Source organism: Vombatus ursinus, unplaced genomic scaffold (assembly GCF_900497805.2).
Source record: "Vombatus ursinus unplaced genomic scaffold, bare-nosed wombat genome assembly UNPS02014830.1, whole genome shotgun sequence".
Lineage (NCBI taxonomy): Eukaryota > Metazoa > Chordata > Mammalia > Diprotodontia > Vombatidae > Vombatus > Vombatus ursinus.
The window spans coordinates 43,589,733-43,608,607 of NW_020954608.1; the positions used below are offsets into that span (position 1 = coordinate 43,589,733).

General features: G+C 35.9%; 1 protein-coding gene across 2 annotated transcripts in view; it reads left to right on the forward strand.

The window, feature by feature from the left end:
- The window catches only part of ABCC9 (ATP binding cassette subfamily C member 9), a 194,025-nt gene that overhangs the window by 74,745 nt on the left and 100,405 nt on the right, over positions 1 to 18,875 (forward strand). For both annotated transcript variants that reach the window (XM_027838609.1, XM_027838610.1), the window contains exons 14-17: positions 2,677 to 2,785; positions 11,205 to 11,312; positions 12,900 to 12,972; positions 14,809 to 14,914. In XM_027838609.1, the coding sequence (XP_027694410.1) occupies positions 2,677 to 2,785; positions 11,205 to 11,312; positions 12,900 to 12,972; positions 14,809 to 14,914 (396 nt within the window). The remainder of the gene's footprint in view (positions 1 to 2,676; positions 2,786 to 11,204; positions 11,313 to 12,899; positions 12,973 to 14,808; positions 14,915 to 18,875) is intronic.

Genomic DNA, 18,875 nt, shown 5'->3' on the forward strand with positions numbered 1-18,875 from the left:
CAAATACCCTTCATAAATAACACCTGGCTTCCATTTTCCTAGAGATAAAATATGAATTATTTTGCTGCCACAATAGATTTTATGTATTTCAGTGTTGCTATGGAGAGACACAATTTCTAATGTAAAGAAGATCACATTTTATGAATCATAGTAAACATCTTGAATTGACCTGACCTTTACTCATTTAATAAGGAAAACAAGCCACAGAGGTTTATCTGAGATGATTTAGCCTGGTCCATAAATACACAGATATTTAAAAGTATCTAAACATGTTTACCTATTTAATAAAAGCTCCAGTTTTATTGTCTTTACATGCAAAGCATATTTGTGTCCATTTTCATATATCCATCTTAATAACGTAGATCCACCTTTTTGCCTTACCAAACTCTTGCAAGAAAATAATTACAAAATTATATTGTTGCTGTTGTTTTCTTCTTTCTCTTTCCCCACCAGATTCTATTTTCTTGATTTGATAACTAGTTAAACCAATATTCCCTCAGAGAGATAATCATACATTAGATTTTAATTTGAAGAAGTGAGATTTTATATAATAGGATCTTCAGAAATATTAGAATAATGCCCTTTGGTTTTCTTGCATTTTTTGGGGGGGCTTACTGTTTAATTCAGCTCTGTCTTTTATGTAACAGTTAATTAGTCAATCAGCTAGAACTGCTATGTAACAAGCATTGTGCAAGGGCTGGGGATACAGAGATAAAAATGAAACAGGCCTTGCCCTTAAGGAGCTCCTATTCTAATGGAACAGACAAGATGCACTGACATGGGTGTATGTAAAATGCATCCAGAGCAGATTCAAGGGCACTTGGGCAGAGTGATGCACTAACCATTGGAAAGATCTCATGCAGAAGGTGACATGGGATGAATTTTGAAGGAAACTAATGATTCCAAGAAGTAGAAGGGAGGAGTAAGCATATCACAGGCATGAGAAACAAAGGGCACAGAGGAAGGAGGAGTATCCTATGTGAGGAACAGCAAGATGTTTGGGTCGGCTAGACTGCACAGAGTGTGAAGGATGAAATAGCAAGCCAGGAAAGGTAGGAAAGGGCAAGGTTCTTAAGAGCTTTAAATGCCAGAGAAGTTTACATTTGATCCCTAGGGAACCACTGCAGTTTAATGAGTGAGTGAGTGAGTGTGTGTGTGTGTGTGTGTGTGTGTGTGTGTGTGTGTGTGTATGGGATGGTCAGAGTTGTGCTTTAGGAGAATCACTTTGGTTACTGTGTGGAGGGGTGGCTTGGAGTAGGAAAAGACTGGAGACAGAGAGACCAATTAGGAGGTTATTGAGATCGTCCAGGTGTAAGGTGAAGAGAAGCTGAAATAGGGTGGGTACTATTTAAGTGCAGAGGAGGGGAACATATGAGGGAAATGTGAAATATTTGGTAATGGATTGTCTATGTGGGGTAAGTACAAGTGAGGAGTTGAGATTGATGCTAGGTTTAGGACCCTGAGTGAGTGGAAAGGTGGTGGTGGTACCTTCGAGGAAATTGGAAAGTTTAGAAGAGGAGTGGATTTGGGGGAAAATAGAATTAATTTTGATTTGGAAACACTGAGTTTGAGATGTATCTGGGGTATTGAATTAGAAATGCCCAGTAGAAAGTTGATGATGAGAGGCTAGGCCCAAGTAAATAGATTTGAAAATCATCTGCATTCAATTTAGTCTAATTCAGCCAACATTTATTATAGTATACTGTGTGCAAAGCACTGTGATTAGAACTGTGCAATACAGAATATTTAGCTAAGATGCAACTCCTGGCATTATAGCTCTTAAGAGTAGAGATGAGAAAAGATGATTATATGTCTTGATATGTATAATTAATATGTGGAATACTTACATATTACAGAATGATGATGATGGTAAGTTAATGAGGTGGGCCAGTTTTTCTGGCACTTCCAATCTTGAGGAAGCGACTAATGAAGGACAGCAAAAAGGAAGAGAGACCTTCCTAGAGGAGATGGGCTTAGTCAGAGGGGCTCGCTGGGTTTGATCCAGACGATTGGCTCTTTTCACTAATCCTCTTCCTTTATGGGCTCAGCCATTAGTCATATTACTAGTGACAGGCCTTGAGAAGTTGTCTTCTCTTCTAAACTTAGTCTGTTCATAGTGATGAGTAGTTGGGAGACATTTCAGAGTTCTTCTATGTATTCATTCTGTGCACTTCTATGTCAGTTGCAAGTAGTGCGGCCAAAGATAGGCGAGGCCAGCCAGAGTCAAGTTGGAAGCAGCTTTGGAAGAACTCCCATTTACTAGGCTCAGAAAATTTGTTGTACTTTACACTGTGTTAAATGTGTCCCTAATTCTACCTCCACAAATCCAGAATATAATTATAGGTTATAGTGAGTGGCAGAATCACTGAAGTTTAAAGTACCTCTCAGAGAAAAATGAATTTGGAGAGGTAAACAAATGAGAGTGGAAAGGGCTTGATACTTAAAGGATTCCATTTTAACCATATAATTATAGTTTTTTGATCTGGAAGGCCCTTTAGGGATTTTCTTGTCCAGCTGGTTGATATTTCAAATGAGGAAATTGAGTGTGGATCACAGAAGAGAAATGACTTGTCCATGATCACACAGCAACTAAGGCGCAGAGATGGGACGCTATATAATTTGAGGCATGAGTGTATTAATGCATGTTTTTTCACTTTATTTTTTTTCTTTTGGCAGTGTTCAGAAGCTGAATGAGTTTCTCTTAAGTGATGAGATTGGTGATGACAGCTGGAGAAATGGTGAAGGTTCTGTAACTTTTGAGTCTTGTAAGAAACACCCTGGAGTAGTAAGTTCTGTTCACCAAATGGGTTATTGTTGTATTGTGTTGTGTTTTAAAGGGGAGAGTGTTAAAAAAGCATCATTAATGTGGTATGAAATCTCTGTGTTCTTAGTTTTGGGGTAATATTTTTACCCAGAAGTAATTGATTATACAAAACTAAATATTTTTACCCAGAAGGAAGAATTTAAAAACTCATTGATTACATAAAACTAAATAAAAAGAAATCAAACCAAACCAAAAAATAACAACTCTATCCCTCTGTATAGTAATAGTTCTTTTACATTGATATTTACCTTTCTGTTTATAAGGTACGTTATCTTATCTGATTCTCATCAATACCACATGAGATAGGTGATGTTATTATTCTCATTTAATTCATGAGCAAACTGAAGTTGAGAAGTTATAACTCAACAGAAGTCAATCAAATTACTAGAAAGCAAAAGGGGTAGCAAACTTGAACTGAGTTTTTTTTCCAACTTCCAGCTTATTACTATTTCCACTATGTAAAATTACTTTAATCATTTTATTTTTTATTTGCCTAGTCCCTTAAAATTTTCAAATTACATTCATGAGCATTATCTTACTATGTGGTGTTTGTCCATTTCTAAGGGTTATGCCATAAGGTAAACTATGTCCAATTCAAAATGAAAAGTTGAATTGAATTGAAAAGTTTCAGATTCATTGAAGCTTTAACCACACCTAAGAACAAAACAACCTTACAAGATAACATTAGCTCTTATCAAATACAGAGCTCAGGATTACAAAATATTATAAAGAAGCCCTTAAAATTTTACATATAATATTTATCTAATTGATGGTGTACTTCCTTTACTTGTAAATCACAAACCATCCAGATCTTTTCATTCTTTGCCATTCTTGTTCACATCCTTCCATAAATTCTCCAAGACGGACCTACCTAATATCCTAGAGGCCTTACATAAAGTCCTGATGGAAGAGGTGCTCCTTTTTGTGGATGATATTATACTGAATGCCTCAAGCCCCAGGACATTACTCGGTCTCTTTAATGAAATATACGATTAATCAAAAGTTCACCTTATAATCCTTAGAGGAAAAAACTAAATGAATGAAAAATTCCTATTGGTACGGTATATCTATGATAGGCACTAGAAGAGGGTAATGAGTTGGCATCAGAATTGAAGAGGAAGAAGAGAGCAGAGTGGATTACATTTGGAAAATTGTGCAGTGCTTCTCTTGATTCCAAGCTGGTCTCTGGATTGAAATACCTATGTTTTTATAAGCACACACAAAGTTATCCTGGTGACACTGTATGGTTTTGAGGCTTAAAATACCACATATTTTGAGGAATTAACTTTTCAGGTGATCCAAAGAGCCATGGAGGAATGCAGACTCTGCCTTTGTGTAGGTGGTCTCCCATATCAGAGGTGTCTTGTGAAGTCCCTCATCAGCTTTGATGCCATTTCCTACACAAAGCCTTTTCTGATGACCTGAGATATAAATGCTTTCTTCCTCTTTAAATTATTTGAATAAATGAGTGAAAGAGTACTTATTAAGTGCTTATTATCCACCAGGCCCTGAACGAAGCACTGGGAATATAAATATGAAAAGCAAGAAGGTTCCTACTCTAAAGGAGCTTCAGAGTTTTCAGTGTAGATTCACGTAATTCTTTCATTGGATGATCGACACATATTCAATTAAAAAAGAAATTGAAAAGTTCCCAATTCGTTCAAACTTTATCCAAACCTAAGAGCAAAGTAAACTTATTAGTCAGAATCAGCTCTTCATAAATACAAATATCTTTTGAAAGGACATTTTGAAATATTACAAAGAAATCATTTAAATTTTGCAAGATGAAAAAGATATGTATGGAGTTGAAGTTCTCAGAAGAAACCTGCTAAATTGGAGAGAGAGTAGCATAAATAGAATTGAGTAGAGGCTGGTAGTAAAAAAGAAACACATCTAAAAAGCATATATATTCTTCTGAATTTTTGCAAACATACTACATTTCTTGATTATTAATATCAATTGAGGCCCCAAAACAGGGAGAGGTATGTTTGCCAGAGATGTATACAACCTTGATGTATTTTTAATAGATCTTGTTGGTCTTAGAGATTTCCCTTTTTGTATATAACAATGTATTAATGGTATTAAGTCCTAGGGCACTGCAGTTACTCCTAAATGAAATGTTGAATCATTTAAAAGAATTTGATCTAATTATCTACATAGTGAAAACTGAGTGGATGAAGAATTCTTTTTTTTTTGTTCAGATTAAAACGTACAGGTAGATGGATCACCCACAGAGCTTATCCCTAATTGTCCAGACAATGTGAATGGATAATATGGTAGGCCCACATTTGAACAGGAGAAGGAGTATGATCTGAAGGGCTTTTAATGATCCCAACATTCTCCTTGAAACAAAGGGCCGTCTTTTTAACAAGATTCTTCCAGTGATGCTGTATAGTGGTGACTCATGGAATAGCACAATCTCTAAAGAATTAAATTCAGGGTCACCCAAAGGGTAATGGAAAGGTACATAGTGGGAGTGAACAGGCTGTAACACATTACAGTTGAAGAATGGTGTAAACTGTGTCTTCAGAGACATATGACTGGGAAAAAATTACACAGTAGAAGTGTGAGATAACCAATGGACAGCCTGCATACTTCATTACTATCTACACGTTGTCAAGACGTCGAGAGGAAAGTCTTCAGCATGTTGGGTAGAGTTGCTGTCAAGAATGTCTTGCAAGACACAGACTAGAATTGCACAGGTTCAGCTGGCAGGGATGGAGTGAGATCTGCATCATTGGAAGGAGGGTCAACATTGACAAGATCACAGATTCATCAAAGTATTGAAACACTGAACTAATTTCTTTCAGAGTCACTTGTCATTGTTCTAGATCCAAACCACAAAACTACAAACCTTAAAAAAATGGAGTGAAAAAAGCTGTGTGTTTTAAAAATACACTAATGGAAACTCTTCCCTGAGTTCACTAAAGATACTATGTATTCTGTCAAAGCTTAGAGTTAAGTGGTTTTGGCTGTAGAAATTCCATGGAACATTAGTGACATTTTGGTGCCAAAGTTTCTTCAAATTACATCTGTGGAACTCCAACTCACATCTCTGTCAACACTTTCCTTCCTCCCACCCTCTTCATAGCTTAGAGAAGAGAATGAAGTCATTCTTGCTGACCATCTTTGGGGGACAATACTACTACAGAGCTGAATATGTCTAAAAGACAGTGATTTTCATGCATATGTTGTTGTCAGTATTATTATTGGAAAGCAGACTTATTTTTAAAGTACAGGACATTTTTCTAATTTATCTCATTCAGAGCATCATTACGTTTACATGCGTGTATCATAGGTACAACCTCTAGGCTCAGAAAAATGATCTTCTATTTAGGTGTAGGCAAGTTTACTGAATGGTTTCTTTCTCTATATAGTTATCACATATAAATGTTACCAGGTGCTTTTATGATCTCTTCATATGCAGCACAGTTCATAAAATGCTGCCTTGTTTGCCCTTAAACTAAATACTTTTCTGTGGGTCTTTCTGATCCACTCAGGCTAAATCTTGAATCCCAGGACTCAGAACTCTACAGCTCTAGAACCTTAGTCAGGAACCATATTTGAATTTTTTGTGTTATGGCCCACTCATTGTAATGGATATGATATTTACTTTCTCAGTTAATTGTTTTAAACACTATATGATTTGCCCTCTATAATTTCATTGAACGACTTTTTAAAATTACTGAGTTGGATAATTACCTTTTGCTGAAAACTACACCCAGCAAATTCCTGACCAGATCTCATGATCTCTAAGCTTTTCTGTCACAAATTTATATAGATAAATTTTCTTGCAGATATAAGGATCTTTGCCTATTTTTATCAAAATGGAGCCAAAATGAAGCCCTGGGGATGCTGGAGAAAGGCAGTAAATCATTTCCAGTCATAACCTAGCTTCAAATACTTTAGTCTACCTTAAGTTTATTTGGTCTCTCAAATGAAATTTTCAGCAGTCATCTTCATTGGAATGACCTTCTTGAGTTGGGGGTTATTTTAAAAACTTTGACTTTTAAAGGTAAAAAAAAAAAGAACACATGGTATTGTTACAAAGAAAACACATATCTGGAGAATCATAGCTTTTTGAATCCTCAGTTTTTAATCTCAGACAGATTTAAATATATTTGGGCTTTCTACTGAGGGACAGAAACTAGACTTGTAAGTTAACTAGTAGATAGAAGTCCCTGGTAAGGAAACTCCCTCTGCCAATACTGGTCAGCACCTTCTCTACAACTAATTGACTTAGGGAGTTGTCTAGAGCTTTTAAGGGGGCAGTGGGGTGGCATAGTGGATAGAATGCTGTGACTGAAGTCAGGAAGACTCATCTTCCTGAGTTCAAATCAGACTTCAGACACTTAATAGCTGTGTGACCCTGGGCAAATCACTTAATCCTGTTTACCTCAGTTTCCTCATCTGTAAAATGAACTAGAGGAGGAACTGGAAAACCACTCCAATATCTTTGCTGAGAATATCCAAAATGGTGTCACGAAGAGTTAGACATAACCAAAACAACTGAAAAACAGGGCATTCAAAGGTTAAGTAACTTGCCCAAGGGTGAAGGAGCTAGTATGTGTCAGAAGGGAAACTTGAACCCAGATCTTCCTGGCTCAGGGGCCAACTCTATCTCCAGCGTTATGTTGCTTCTCTTTCTGCTAAAGACAGCTATAATTGTATTTAGTATAGATCTGATTTGCTGATTGTGCTTAAATAGTTGTGAAAGGAGGTTTTTTTTGTCAAGGAAACCTTTTTTTTGTCAGAATTGTATATTTGATTTTCTCAATAATATTGAAAGGTGTTTTATTATTCCCTTTTGATATTTGAGTAATCTTATGAATAGCATTACACTGGCTACAGTTACTACAGTTATCTGTTCCATATTGAAGGGGTTAGGGGCACTGTGCCCCTGTGATCTCGAAAATACATGTAAAATTTTTTGGCCCTCCCTTCATACCAGAGAAGTCTGAATTTTTCTCAGTACCTTGTTATAATATTTGGGTTAAGTATTTGGTCATAGGCTCCATATCATTTTCTGGCCTTCCTGAGTCATCTGCGGCTTCTGCAAGACTCCCAAAAAATTTCCATTTAATTTTTATGCCAACTGATGATATATTGAAATCATGCAATGTGGATGGGATAACTGTAAATTAGTTCAGAGAACAGTAGAATCAGATAATTTGGGATATATAAACTATAAAAAATTAGGTTTTTTCCCCAATTTGTCTTCTATCTTTTTGAAAAGTGTAGATTTAGGAAGGGGGAAAAATAGAATTTGTATTCATGCTTGAAGGCATGTCTTTTTTTTTTTTTTTTTGGTGAGGCAATCGGGGTTAAGTGACTTGCCCAAGGTCACACAGTTAGTATGTGTCAAGTGTTTGGTCTGAGGCCGGATTTGAACTCAGGTCCTCCTGACTTCAGGGCCAGTGCTCTATACACTGTGCCACCTAGCGGCCCCGAAGGCACTTCTTAATAAACGAATTTTATATAAATTTCTTGACTTGAAAAATCAGGTCAACAAAATCCTAGTAACTTATTATTATTAGTCTTATTCTGATTTATTTGCCACCCCGGCCTGTGATTTCACTGATGTACACAAATCCCAGTGAAGAACTCCATCTATCAGTGCAGATCAGTAGTTCTTGAACTTAGTCATGGAAAGCTATTTAGGAAACTGAGAAATTAAGTGATTTGTTCATGGTCACTTAACCATTCTGTATCAGAGGCAGGATTTGAACTCAGGTCTTTCTGACTCCAAGGCTAGCTCTCTGTCCATTGTGTCAAACTTCCTATTAACAGTGCTACTTCTAAAAATAATCTTAGTACTCATTACGGTAATAGTTATCCTGTTAGAGTCTCTTTAGAATAGGAATGTTATAAAGGAATCGAGAAAAAACTTTGTCTCTCAGGTTCACCAAGGTTATGGAATAATGTCTAGCTATCTTCAGAGAAGTCTAAATTATGACTCTGGAACTCAGAACAAGTTGTTCAGTATACTGAGTTCTAAGACAAGAAATGAGAGCTCACAATGTCCCCACGTTGTTCCCTGGATGCAGCCTGTGCTCGGTTCCAGTCAACCTCCTCTTTGGGACCCCCTCGAGGCAGGGACAGCTCTATGCCCCTTGCTAGTCGGAAGCAGTTTCAGAAGCGAGACCTTTGCCCCTTACTCCAAATGAATTTGGGTCCCATTTGTTTGAGGGGGGAATGATGGGTTTGGGATCTAGGCCCCAGAAAGGAAAAATCCTAGACTTTCCCACATGACCAAATCTCTGGCGTTCGCCTGAGGCTATAATCCCATCAACTGGCCTTTCATTGTGGTTACATCCGATCTCCCCTCCACTGTCTTACCTCCCTATGGCCCCCGGCCATTTCCCACCCTTAATCATAGCTAGACTCCATTCTCTCTTGGCCACGAGGTCCAGGTCCCAGGAGTTCTATTCACCCCAGTTTACTGGCCACTCCTAGGTCCCTCCCACAGTCTTTCTGTATATAAGGTCCACCTTGTCTCCATTAAGATGCTTAGATTCTTATAATCTAGCCCCTGCTTACCCATGTTCAGACTCCTTAAGAGTCTGCCCAATATAACAATGTTCTAATAAACCTTATCTTTGGCTGGAAAAAAAAAAGAAATGTGAGCTCAGTAGGACTGTGAGCCCCGAATTGGGGAAATCTCGGTAACTGTGTCCTTTTTTGTCCCTGTCTCACTTTCTGCTACAATGTGGAGATATATAGTCTAATCATATATATATATGTAGTGGGGACAGTTATATAGTGGGGACAGTTTTCTTTCTTACCCCACTGTTTAGTGAGTAGTCAAAGATATAATGATCCAAGACCTAGTGTCGTTTCTTTCCTTTTTTAAAAAAGGTTTTTGTTTATATATTTCATTTTAAAAATATTCTAGATTTCCTTCTTTGTCTTTGTGCCTTTCCCCAAGAATCTTGTCATTTAACAAATGACTTTAGAAAGAAAAAGGGGGATTAAAAAAGTCAACAAAACCAAAACCAGTTGTGTATTATGTACAACTTTCCACACCCATGGACATTGACTTCTGCAAAGGAGTGGGGGATGTAAAGTGCTCATATCTCTTCTTTGGAACTTGTTCTTTATAATTTCACAACTTTCAGTTTCTATTGTTTAATGGTAGTTATTCTTTATGCTTAAGTTGTTGTACTTATTGTGTATATTAGTTTCTAAGCTCTTTTCCTTCACTTTACATTAGTTCATGTAAGTTTTTCTGTGCTTCTCATTATGTCTGTCATTTTTTACAACAGAGTAATACTCTATCATATTCATGTACTACAGTTTTTTTAGCCATTCCCTGACCTTTTTTTTTTTTTGCCTCCAAAAGTGCTGCTTTAAACATTTTGAAGCCTTTCTTTTTGTCAGTTACTCCCTTGGGGTATATGCCTAGCAGCTCAAGATAGTTTTACATTCAGAATCTAAAATTCATTTTTGACTTAATCTGATTAACTGGTTGCACTTTGTGTATTCACCAAATACTCTTTAACATTTAGTTTTGCTTAGCCTGCATTAACCTGGGCACACTGAGCTGTGGTGCTAGCATGAGAATATTCCAAATCTTTGTTTTTTCGCTCAGTATACTCACCCTTATCGTATGTGGAAAGCTACATCACCATTTTCTTAATTTCCCATTGCTTTTAAATTTTATTAGTGAGAATAAAGTTAGAACTATAGATTTACAACATTATAATTTTACTTTTATCTCTTAAAAATTACTGTAATTGGTTAATTTTAAATTTAAATAATGAATTTATCCACTTAGGAAAAAATGAAATAGTTTAGAAAGTGGATTTTAGCTACATTTAAAAAGCACATGAAAGCATATGCATACACATTTATACATATACACAAATGCACTACAACAGTATCTCATTGTAGCCCCAATAATGGTTTACACTAACGGTTCTTTTGATAGTTGTGGTTTTGGTCTGGAACAATGATTTCAATGGTATAGGGAACCATTGGTAAGAAATTTCCCTCTGTCAGTGCAGATCAACAAGTGCTCTACGAGAGTTAAATCACACACACACACACACACACACACACAAATCACTTGTGAATCCAAGTCAGGCTGGATAAATACAGGTGTGAAAAAAAGAAATATTTTTAATTTACATTTGATTTTTGTTATGATATGCTGCTTAGTAGTTTTTTTCTTTTACCTCTTCAATGGCAGATGTAACAAAAAAATTTAAATAAAGTACCACTTAGTTACCAAAATAAATATATATCCTAAGCAGAAATAGTTGAAATATTTCCTTTTCATAATTTTTCTCTGATGGCAGAGGTATCAAATGTGAATTTCTTTTTAATAAAAGAAAAGTTTATATTGTTTCATAATGACAGCTTGCCTTATTTTTTACAGCAAACTAAAACTATAAACAGGAAACAGCCTGGAAGGTATAACCTGGACAATTATGAACAATCAATTAGACGAATTCGTCCAGCAGAGACTGAAGATATTGCAATTAAGGTTATTTAATTTCTTGAATTCACTTTTGATTCATATACTTCTACTATTTTCATGGTAGAATTCTGCCACATTGTCCTACAGCTGTCCTTGCCACAAATTACCTCTTTGGAATTAACCAGTAAGATGAAATCACTATATAATTTTTACTTCTCCATGCCTTTCCCCTCTTCCCTCTATCTGATTCCTGCCTCAAGGAAGGCAGTATATTTTGAGGTAGTAAAAAATATATATACTCCCCCCAAATAACTTTTTTATTTCAGGCTCATCGTTAGCAATGAATATCCAGCATATTTCCTCTTTTAATCTATTGTTTCGATTAAAATAATTTATGATAGACCGTTATACTGCCATCATGAATTCTAATTAAGCAAATAATATTATTTTCCTTGATCAGAAGTGGTTTTTTTAATAATCTGTAATATTTTAATAATCTGCAATATCACCGGGAAGTTTTCTGGGATTCTGGTTCTGCTCATGTACAAACTTAGTTGTTTTATTTGAGAAGGTCGGTCCCTACAATTGACAACAACATTTACATCATTTCAAGAGTACTATTTCTGCTGTCAGAGGACCTTGGTTCAAATCCTGCTTCTGCCACTATTTGGCCCTAGGCAAATTGCTTAAGTTACCTGGGCCTTAGTTTCTTCACCTGCGAAATGGTGGAATTGGACTAAATGGCCTCTAAGGTCCTGTGATTTCAAAGTAATGTTAATAATCTTAAAATTTTAAAGTTACATCAGGTACCATTTTGGTCATTCATAAATCATGAAACATCTCAAAGTAACTGAATGCTAGAAAAAATACACAAATATTTTTTTCCTCTCAAAAGTATACACTATGTGAAAGGATTAAGGATGCTTCATTGGTTTGTCTTGAAGAATTGAAGTTTTAGGGATTATATCTTGTGTTTTATTGCACAAGGCACTCTATGGGTATGTAAAGGGATATAGTATGAAAATTAAAGAGAAATGGAGCTGTTTTCACTTAAAAACAGAAAAGAACTGTATTTGAAAAAGAAGTAGCAGGAAGACGTTCCTATACAATAAGTATGAGATCTGAAACGTTCTGTCAATTTTGGATAGTTTGAGACAAGTACTGACATTGGCTGTAGAATGAATTCCATAGTTCAATATCCTTTGCCCCCTAGTTTCTTTCACTCTTTCAAGCTATTCTTTTTTTCTGGGGGGCAATTGGGATTAAGTGACTTGCCCAGGGTCACACAGCTAGTACATGTCAAGTATTTGGTCTGAGGCCAGATTTGAACTTAGGTCCTTCTGACTTCAGGGCTGGTGCTCTATCCACTGTGCCACCTAGCTGCCCCTCTTGCAAGCTATTCTGTATACTGTTGCCTGATTAATTGTTAGAATATCACTAATTTGAGGGCCTTTTTCCTTACTATCTTGCCTTTTAAAAATGTATCCATATAAAAATGGGATGAGTAATGCTTTTTATCACTTTTTATATTTGCATTTAAGTATTTCCTTAATCATTTTAAAGCAAAATTGATTTTGGTTTGAGCCATCCTACATGAAAGTATTTGTCTTTCTGTCTTATTCTAATAATTTTTTCCATGACCTTATTTTCTAGGTGACAAATGGGTATTTTTCATGGGGGAGTGGTTTAGCCACATTATCCAACATAGATATTCAAATCCCAACAGGTAAGAGTTACTCAGGGATTGTGCTGTGTAATGTTCAACAAATAAATTGTGTATTTAGCACCAAACACAAAGAATTACAGCTTGATGAGGCAAAAATGGTGCTGATGTAAAATGTAATTATTTATATACTATGAATCATGGACCAATATGGCATCATGATATAATTGTGAATAGAACGCTACAGGGGAAATTATGAAATCTGACTTTAATTTAGAGTGTGACTTTGGGAAATATTTACTTTGTTCCTTGATTTTCCCATTTTAATAAGTGATGTCTATTGTTTTCATTTTTGTTTGAATTTACCTCCTACTCAGTTTTTGTCTAATGGGTAAATTGTATGACACAAAGTGAAGTAGAAAATGGAGTCAATACTCATATTAATTCAGGCAAAAACTAATGAACTATTTAAATGTAATATTTCAAGATATTTAAAATATTTTGAGCTGACTTAAAATTTAGGAGCTAAGACTATATCTACTCATGTAAATGTAAATGAATAATAGTGGCATTTATCTTGAAAATACAAGCAAAAGGACCAATGATGCTTTTGCCACAGTAATCTAAGTATTTCACTCAAGACACATTTTTTTTTATCACAATCATAGTATTTTGAACTAGAATGGACCTTAGGAATCTAGTCCACAACTTATTTTGCAAATGAGGAGAGGTCAAGAGACCTCCCTAGGGTAGCTATGACAGGATTTAAATTTTGATCTTCTGGAGGTTGAATGCAATGTTCTTTACTGTATTTCACACTGGAGGATGTCTTGACTTAGAAATCTTTAATTTTTTGAGCACCATGAGGTCAGGTATTGATTTGCCTTTCTTTGTATTTCTACTACTTAGCACATAGTAAGCACTTACTAAATACTTTTTGGCTCCCTCTTAACTGACTGTTGACTGGAAGGGAATTTTCAACCATCTAGTCCAAGGCCTTTATTTTACAAATGAAGAAACTGAGACTGAGAAAGGTGAAATAACTTCTCCAAAGTCACATTGGTAGTAGTAGCAGAGCTAGAGTTCAAACCCAGTTACTGTAAATAATAATTACAATAATAATAATGCTTTAAATTTTGTAAAGCACTTTATGTTTATTATCTCATTTGATGAATATCTATAGTAACTTATGATACGTAGTTGGATGGAAAATCTCTATAGCTCATCAATAAGTATATACTGATATGTAGATATGTCAAATGCACAATGAGTTGAGCCCAGAAAAACAGGAGAAGAATGGGTTGGATTGCTTCTGGAAAATTGCAAAGTTCTTTTAATGAATTCAAGCTTCTTCCTGAAAAAAGGCCCATCTTTTTCATAACAGTTTTCTTTCCGAGATGATATATGGCTACAAGCCATAGAATCCTACAGTCTCCAAAGAATTAAAGTTAAGGATCACCCAAAGGGCAGTGGAGAAGCATGTGGAGAGCATTATCAAAAAGTGACAGCAGAAAAGTGATGTAAAGGATGTCATAAAGGAAATGGATGATTGAAAGTTAAACTAAAAAGGGAGTATGTATATTAAGAGCGGCTTATAATTGGTGGAAAGCTGATAAGCTCCATTAGTTTTCTCATAAAGTCAAGAAAAAGTAAGGAAGACATCCAGTACATTAGGTCGACCCTTTGCGGTTAATTTATAGTAAGATATAGACAGCAGTTATACAGGATGAGTAGGCATAGATGGGTTACAATCTGAATCATGGAATACCCACATTGATAATATTGGAGTGGCATAAGATACATAAAGTGAAATGTGAGCTGTTTAAAATATTTTAAGATTGCATTTGATACAGAATTTTCTATTTCATGCAGTTATTGAATTTTATTTCATTACTTTAGGTCAATTGACAATGATTGTGGGTCAAGTAGGCTGTGGAAAATCTTCTCTTCTTCTTGCAATACTTGGTGAAATGCAGACACTGGAAGGAAAAGTTCATTGGAGCAAGTATGTTTTTTTTTTAAATTATTGCTTTAAAACTGAATTAAGTTAGTAACATTCAAAGAATTAATTTAAAACTCCATACTCTAATTAAAAAGCAATGTAGAAAACTGGCATTGTTTGTAAAAATAACAGGTTTAATGGTATAGAATGGGTTTTCATGGCAGTGCTTTTAGTTTTCTTTCTACCTGTTTCAGTCTCCTTTGTTAAACTTCATTCATACCATATCCACCTATTGTGGATGCCCCTAAGGTCCTATCCTTGTTTCTCTTCCCTTTCTCACTTGGTGATCTAATCAGTTCTTATGAGTTCAGTTATCATCTCTATGTAAATGATTCCCATATCTATATAATCATCCCATCTTTCTCCTGAACTCCATTCCTGTATCTGTCACCAACTGCTTATTGGATATTTTGAACTAGTTGTCCTGCAAGAATCTCAAGTCTTGAAAATATGTTCAAAACAGAGCCCATTATCTTTTCCTCTAAACTATCTTCTCTTCCAAACTTTTTCATTATTTTCTAGGTTGCCACCATTTTCATAGTCATCCACATTTGCACCCTTGGTGTCATCCTTGATTCTTCCAACTCACCTCACATATCCAATCAGTTGACAAATCTTCTAGTCTCTACCTTTGCAACATCTCTCAGATTAATGTTTCCTTTTCACTTACATAGCCACTATCCTTGTCCAGTCACTTATCACTTCTTACCTGTAATATTGAAATGGCTTTCTAATTGGTCTCTCTTTCTCAAGTTTCTCCCCACTCCAACCCACTTTCCACTAAGCAGCCAAAGTGATTTTCCTAAAACACAAGTCACTCTCCTATCACATACTCCATACACCACAGGGGTACTCTGTTACCTCCAGGATCAAATATAAAGTCTTTTGTTTGCCATGAAAAGCTCTTCAAAACCTAACCCCTTTCTAACTTTCAAGTCTTCTTATACCTTACTCACCTGTATATATGCTGTGATTCAGCCATATTGGACTTAGATGTTCCCCCGTGAAATTTCATGGCCAATCTCTGTGCCTTTCTACTGGCTGTTCCCCGTGCTTGTAATGCTTTCCTTCTTTCCAACCAAGTCCATAATGTGCCTTCTCTACTTGTATTAGCCCTTCTATTTCCTCCTTGCTGGTAACCTAAACCCTGCCTGCCCTATCTTGCTGGGGCTCCGTTCTTCATGCTACTTCTCAGCCTCCTCAATGTCATACTACCCCATTTGAGCTCCTTTCTTAACCTTTACTCCTTCATAGATCACCTTTATGAGGATCTTCTTCCATTAGAATGTAAGCTCTGAGGTGAGGGGCTGTTGTGCTTTCTTATATTTGTTTCCCCAGTTCTTTTTTTTTAGTATGCAAATTTGCTTTCATCTTTAATAAATGGTAAAATTATATGTATATCAAAGAATTGTTTTAAAATAAATTTCTATATGATTTATTATCAGTAAATGTTTGATTTGTGTACCTATTTTATATACGTATATACCTGGGGTCATGTAAAAATTTCTCTGGTAAAAGAAAGTCATGAGTGGAAAAAGTCTAAGACGCCCTCATCTAGGGAAGTGGCTGTGTGGGTGGAGAAAAAGAGACAGATGTGAGAGGTGTGGAACTGAATGGCTATGAGAATGTGGGCTAAGGTGTTTCACCAATTCTTAGCACAGTGTTTGACAAATAGTCAGAGCTTAATAAATGTTCTATCTATCACAGTTGCCTCATAGAATCCCCACCTTCTCTTGAGACTCACCTTAAATGCCACCCCCTACAGGAAGCCTTTCCACAATGGCCCCACCTCTCGCCTCCCTCTAGCATGTTTCCCTATTAGATTACCTTTTATATATTCTGTATGCGTCTATTTATTTACTTGTGTCTCCCATTAAATGTAAGCATCTTGAGGGTAAGGACTATTTTTGTCTTTGTATTCTTGGCACTTAACACAGTGCCTGGCACAAAGTATATAATACATGCTTGTTGATCAACAGAATTAAATAAAATATTATCAGTAACAGGAGATATTTCCTAGTGCCTTATTTCTATTCCTGCCACGGAAAGGTATGTCTGAAATGCAGAAGAATCTAGCTTGTGGTATTCTGTCCTACTGAAGGTTGAGGCAGGGAACTTTTCAATTAAGGTGTATGTTGCCCTGCTATTCCATTATGCATTCCCTTTCTCCTCAATAGTGGGTACATAGTCTGCAAGGAGGTCTCCTGGTTAATTTTGACTAGAGGGAAAGGAACTGGACCTGTGGTTTATTTGGTGTAGAAAACTCTTGGGCGAGGCAATTCACTTTAACCAATGCAGGTCTACACGTTCTTGAGTCTTAGAAAGATGTTTACAGCATGGAGAGGTAATATAATAATTACATGATTATAATACAGCATTTTAATATTTAATTTTATTGTTTATTTTAACAGCTATTCTTTGGTATCACAGTATCTCAGTATAACAGTTCTAAGGGATGTCAAAAGTTATCTAGGCCAAGGTTTATTAGGATATCCCCGATAAGTGAGTCTCTACCTAAAGACCTTCTAGTGAAAGAGAAACCACTACTTGCCAAAAATCTCATTACACTCTGGGGCAAGTATCATAGTTACGAAGTTTCCCCTCATATTGAGCTTATAATCTATCTTCCTGAAACTGGTAGCTATTGTTTTTAATTCTGAATCCTGTGACGAAATCTCATCTAGTATCTCTTCCAATAGCTTCAGATATTTGCGTATCACTGTCATGTCCCCCTGAAGTGCTTCCTTTCCAGTTCCTTCAAATGATTCTGATATATCATGGCCTCAAGCTCTTTTAGGGAAATGCCAAAGAACAAGAGATAAGAAAATGTCCTTATTTTTAAGAAAAAACAAAAGGGCAAAGTCTTCAAACTATAGTCTGGTTAACTTGACTTTGATTCCTGATAAAATTCTAGAATTTACTAGTTAAAAATATGTCTTATGAGTGTTTAGACTGGGAAGTAATAATCACTAAGAGTCAGTGAGGCATTACATGTGGGCCAGAAAAATCAGTTGTAGAAATATATGGAGGGAAGAAGCATTAGCATGGTTGGAAAACAATTTGTATGAAAAAAATTTGAAAGTTTTAGACCAAAACAAGCTTCATATAAACCAACATGGTATAATTCAAAGAATATAGGCTTGGGAGTCAGTGGATCTGGGTTCAGATCTCACATCTACCTAAGTGCCATAAGGAATTAAGATCTCTATGTGACTCAGGCAAGTCACTTAACACCTCTGGCCTCAGTTTCCTCAACTGTAAAATGAGAGGGTTAGATGAGATGGTTTCTGAGAATACTTGTTGCTGCTCTAGATATATGATACTGTGATCATATGAAAGGCTGATATGGCAGTCAAAAAAAGTTAATGTGATTTTTAAGCTGCATTAATAGAGGCATAATATCAAGAAAAATCAAAGTGAAAGCACAGTAGAAAGAGTGATGAATTTGGAGATCATGTTCTCAGAAACAAGCTATGTATAGTTGATATCCTTTCTGAAATGTTTAACAGTAAACAATGATAATCCAAATGTGGTGTCACTCGACCATAGTACAATTGGATTATTACCTCTCATCCAAAAACTCTGTGATGCCCAAGATTTTAAATTAGTCATCTTTAAAATTACCCATACTTAATGTTTTTTGAATAGTATTATCCAAAAGCATGGATTTTATTGTTGACTTTACTCTTTAATATTGTCTTCTGTGAATTACTGGGCTTATAACTGGAAGTCATCTTTTCTTATGGCAACAGTTTATTACAGGAATACAGATTTACAGTCTTAACACAAAAGTCCAGATACAATTTCACAACCTCTCACTGTCCTTGCCTATTACTTCAATCTAAGGAGAAAGGGTGAATATTAGTATCTAACAGTCCCTAATAGTGACTCCTTGTATAGGATCCCTTGTACAAGATCCCTTGTATACATTCATGTTTACAAGGCTTCAAGGCAGAATGACTTT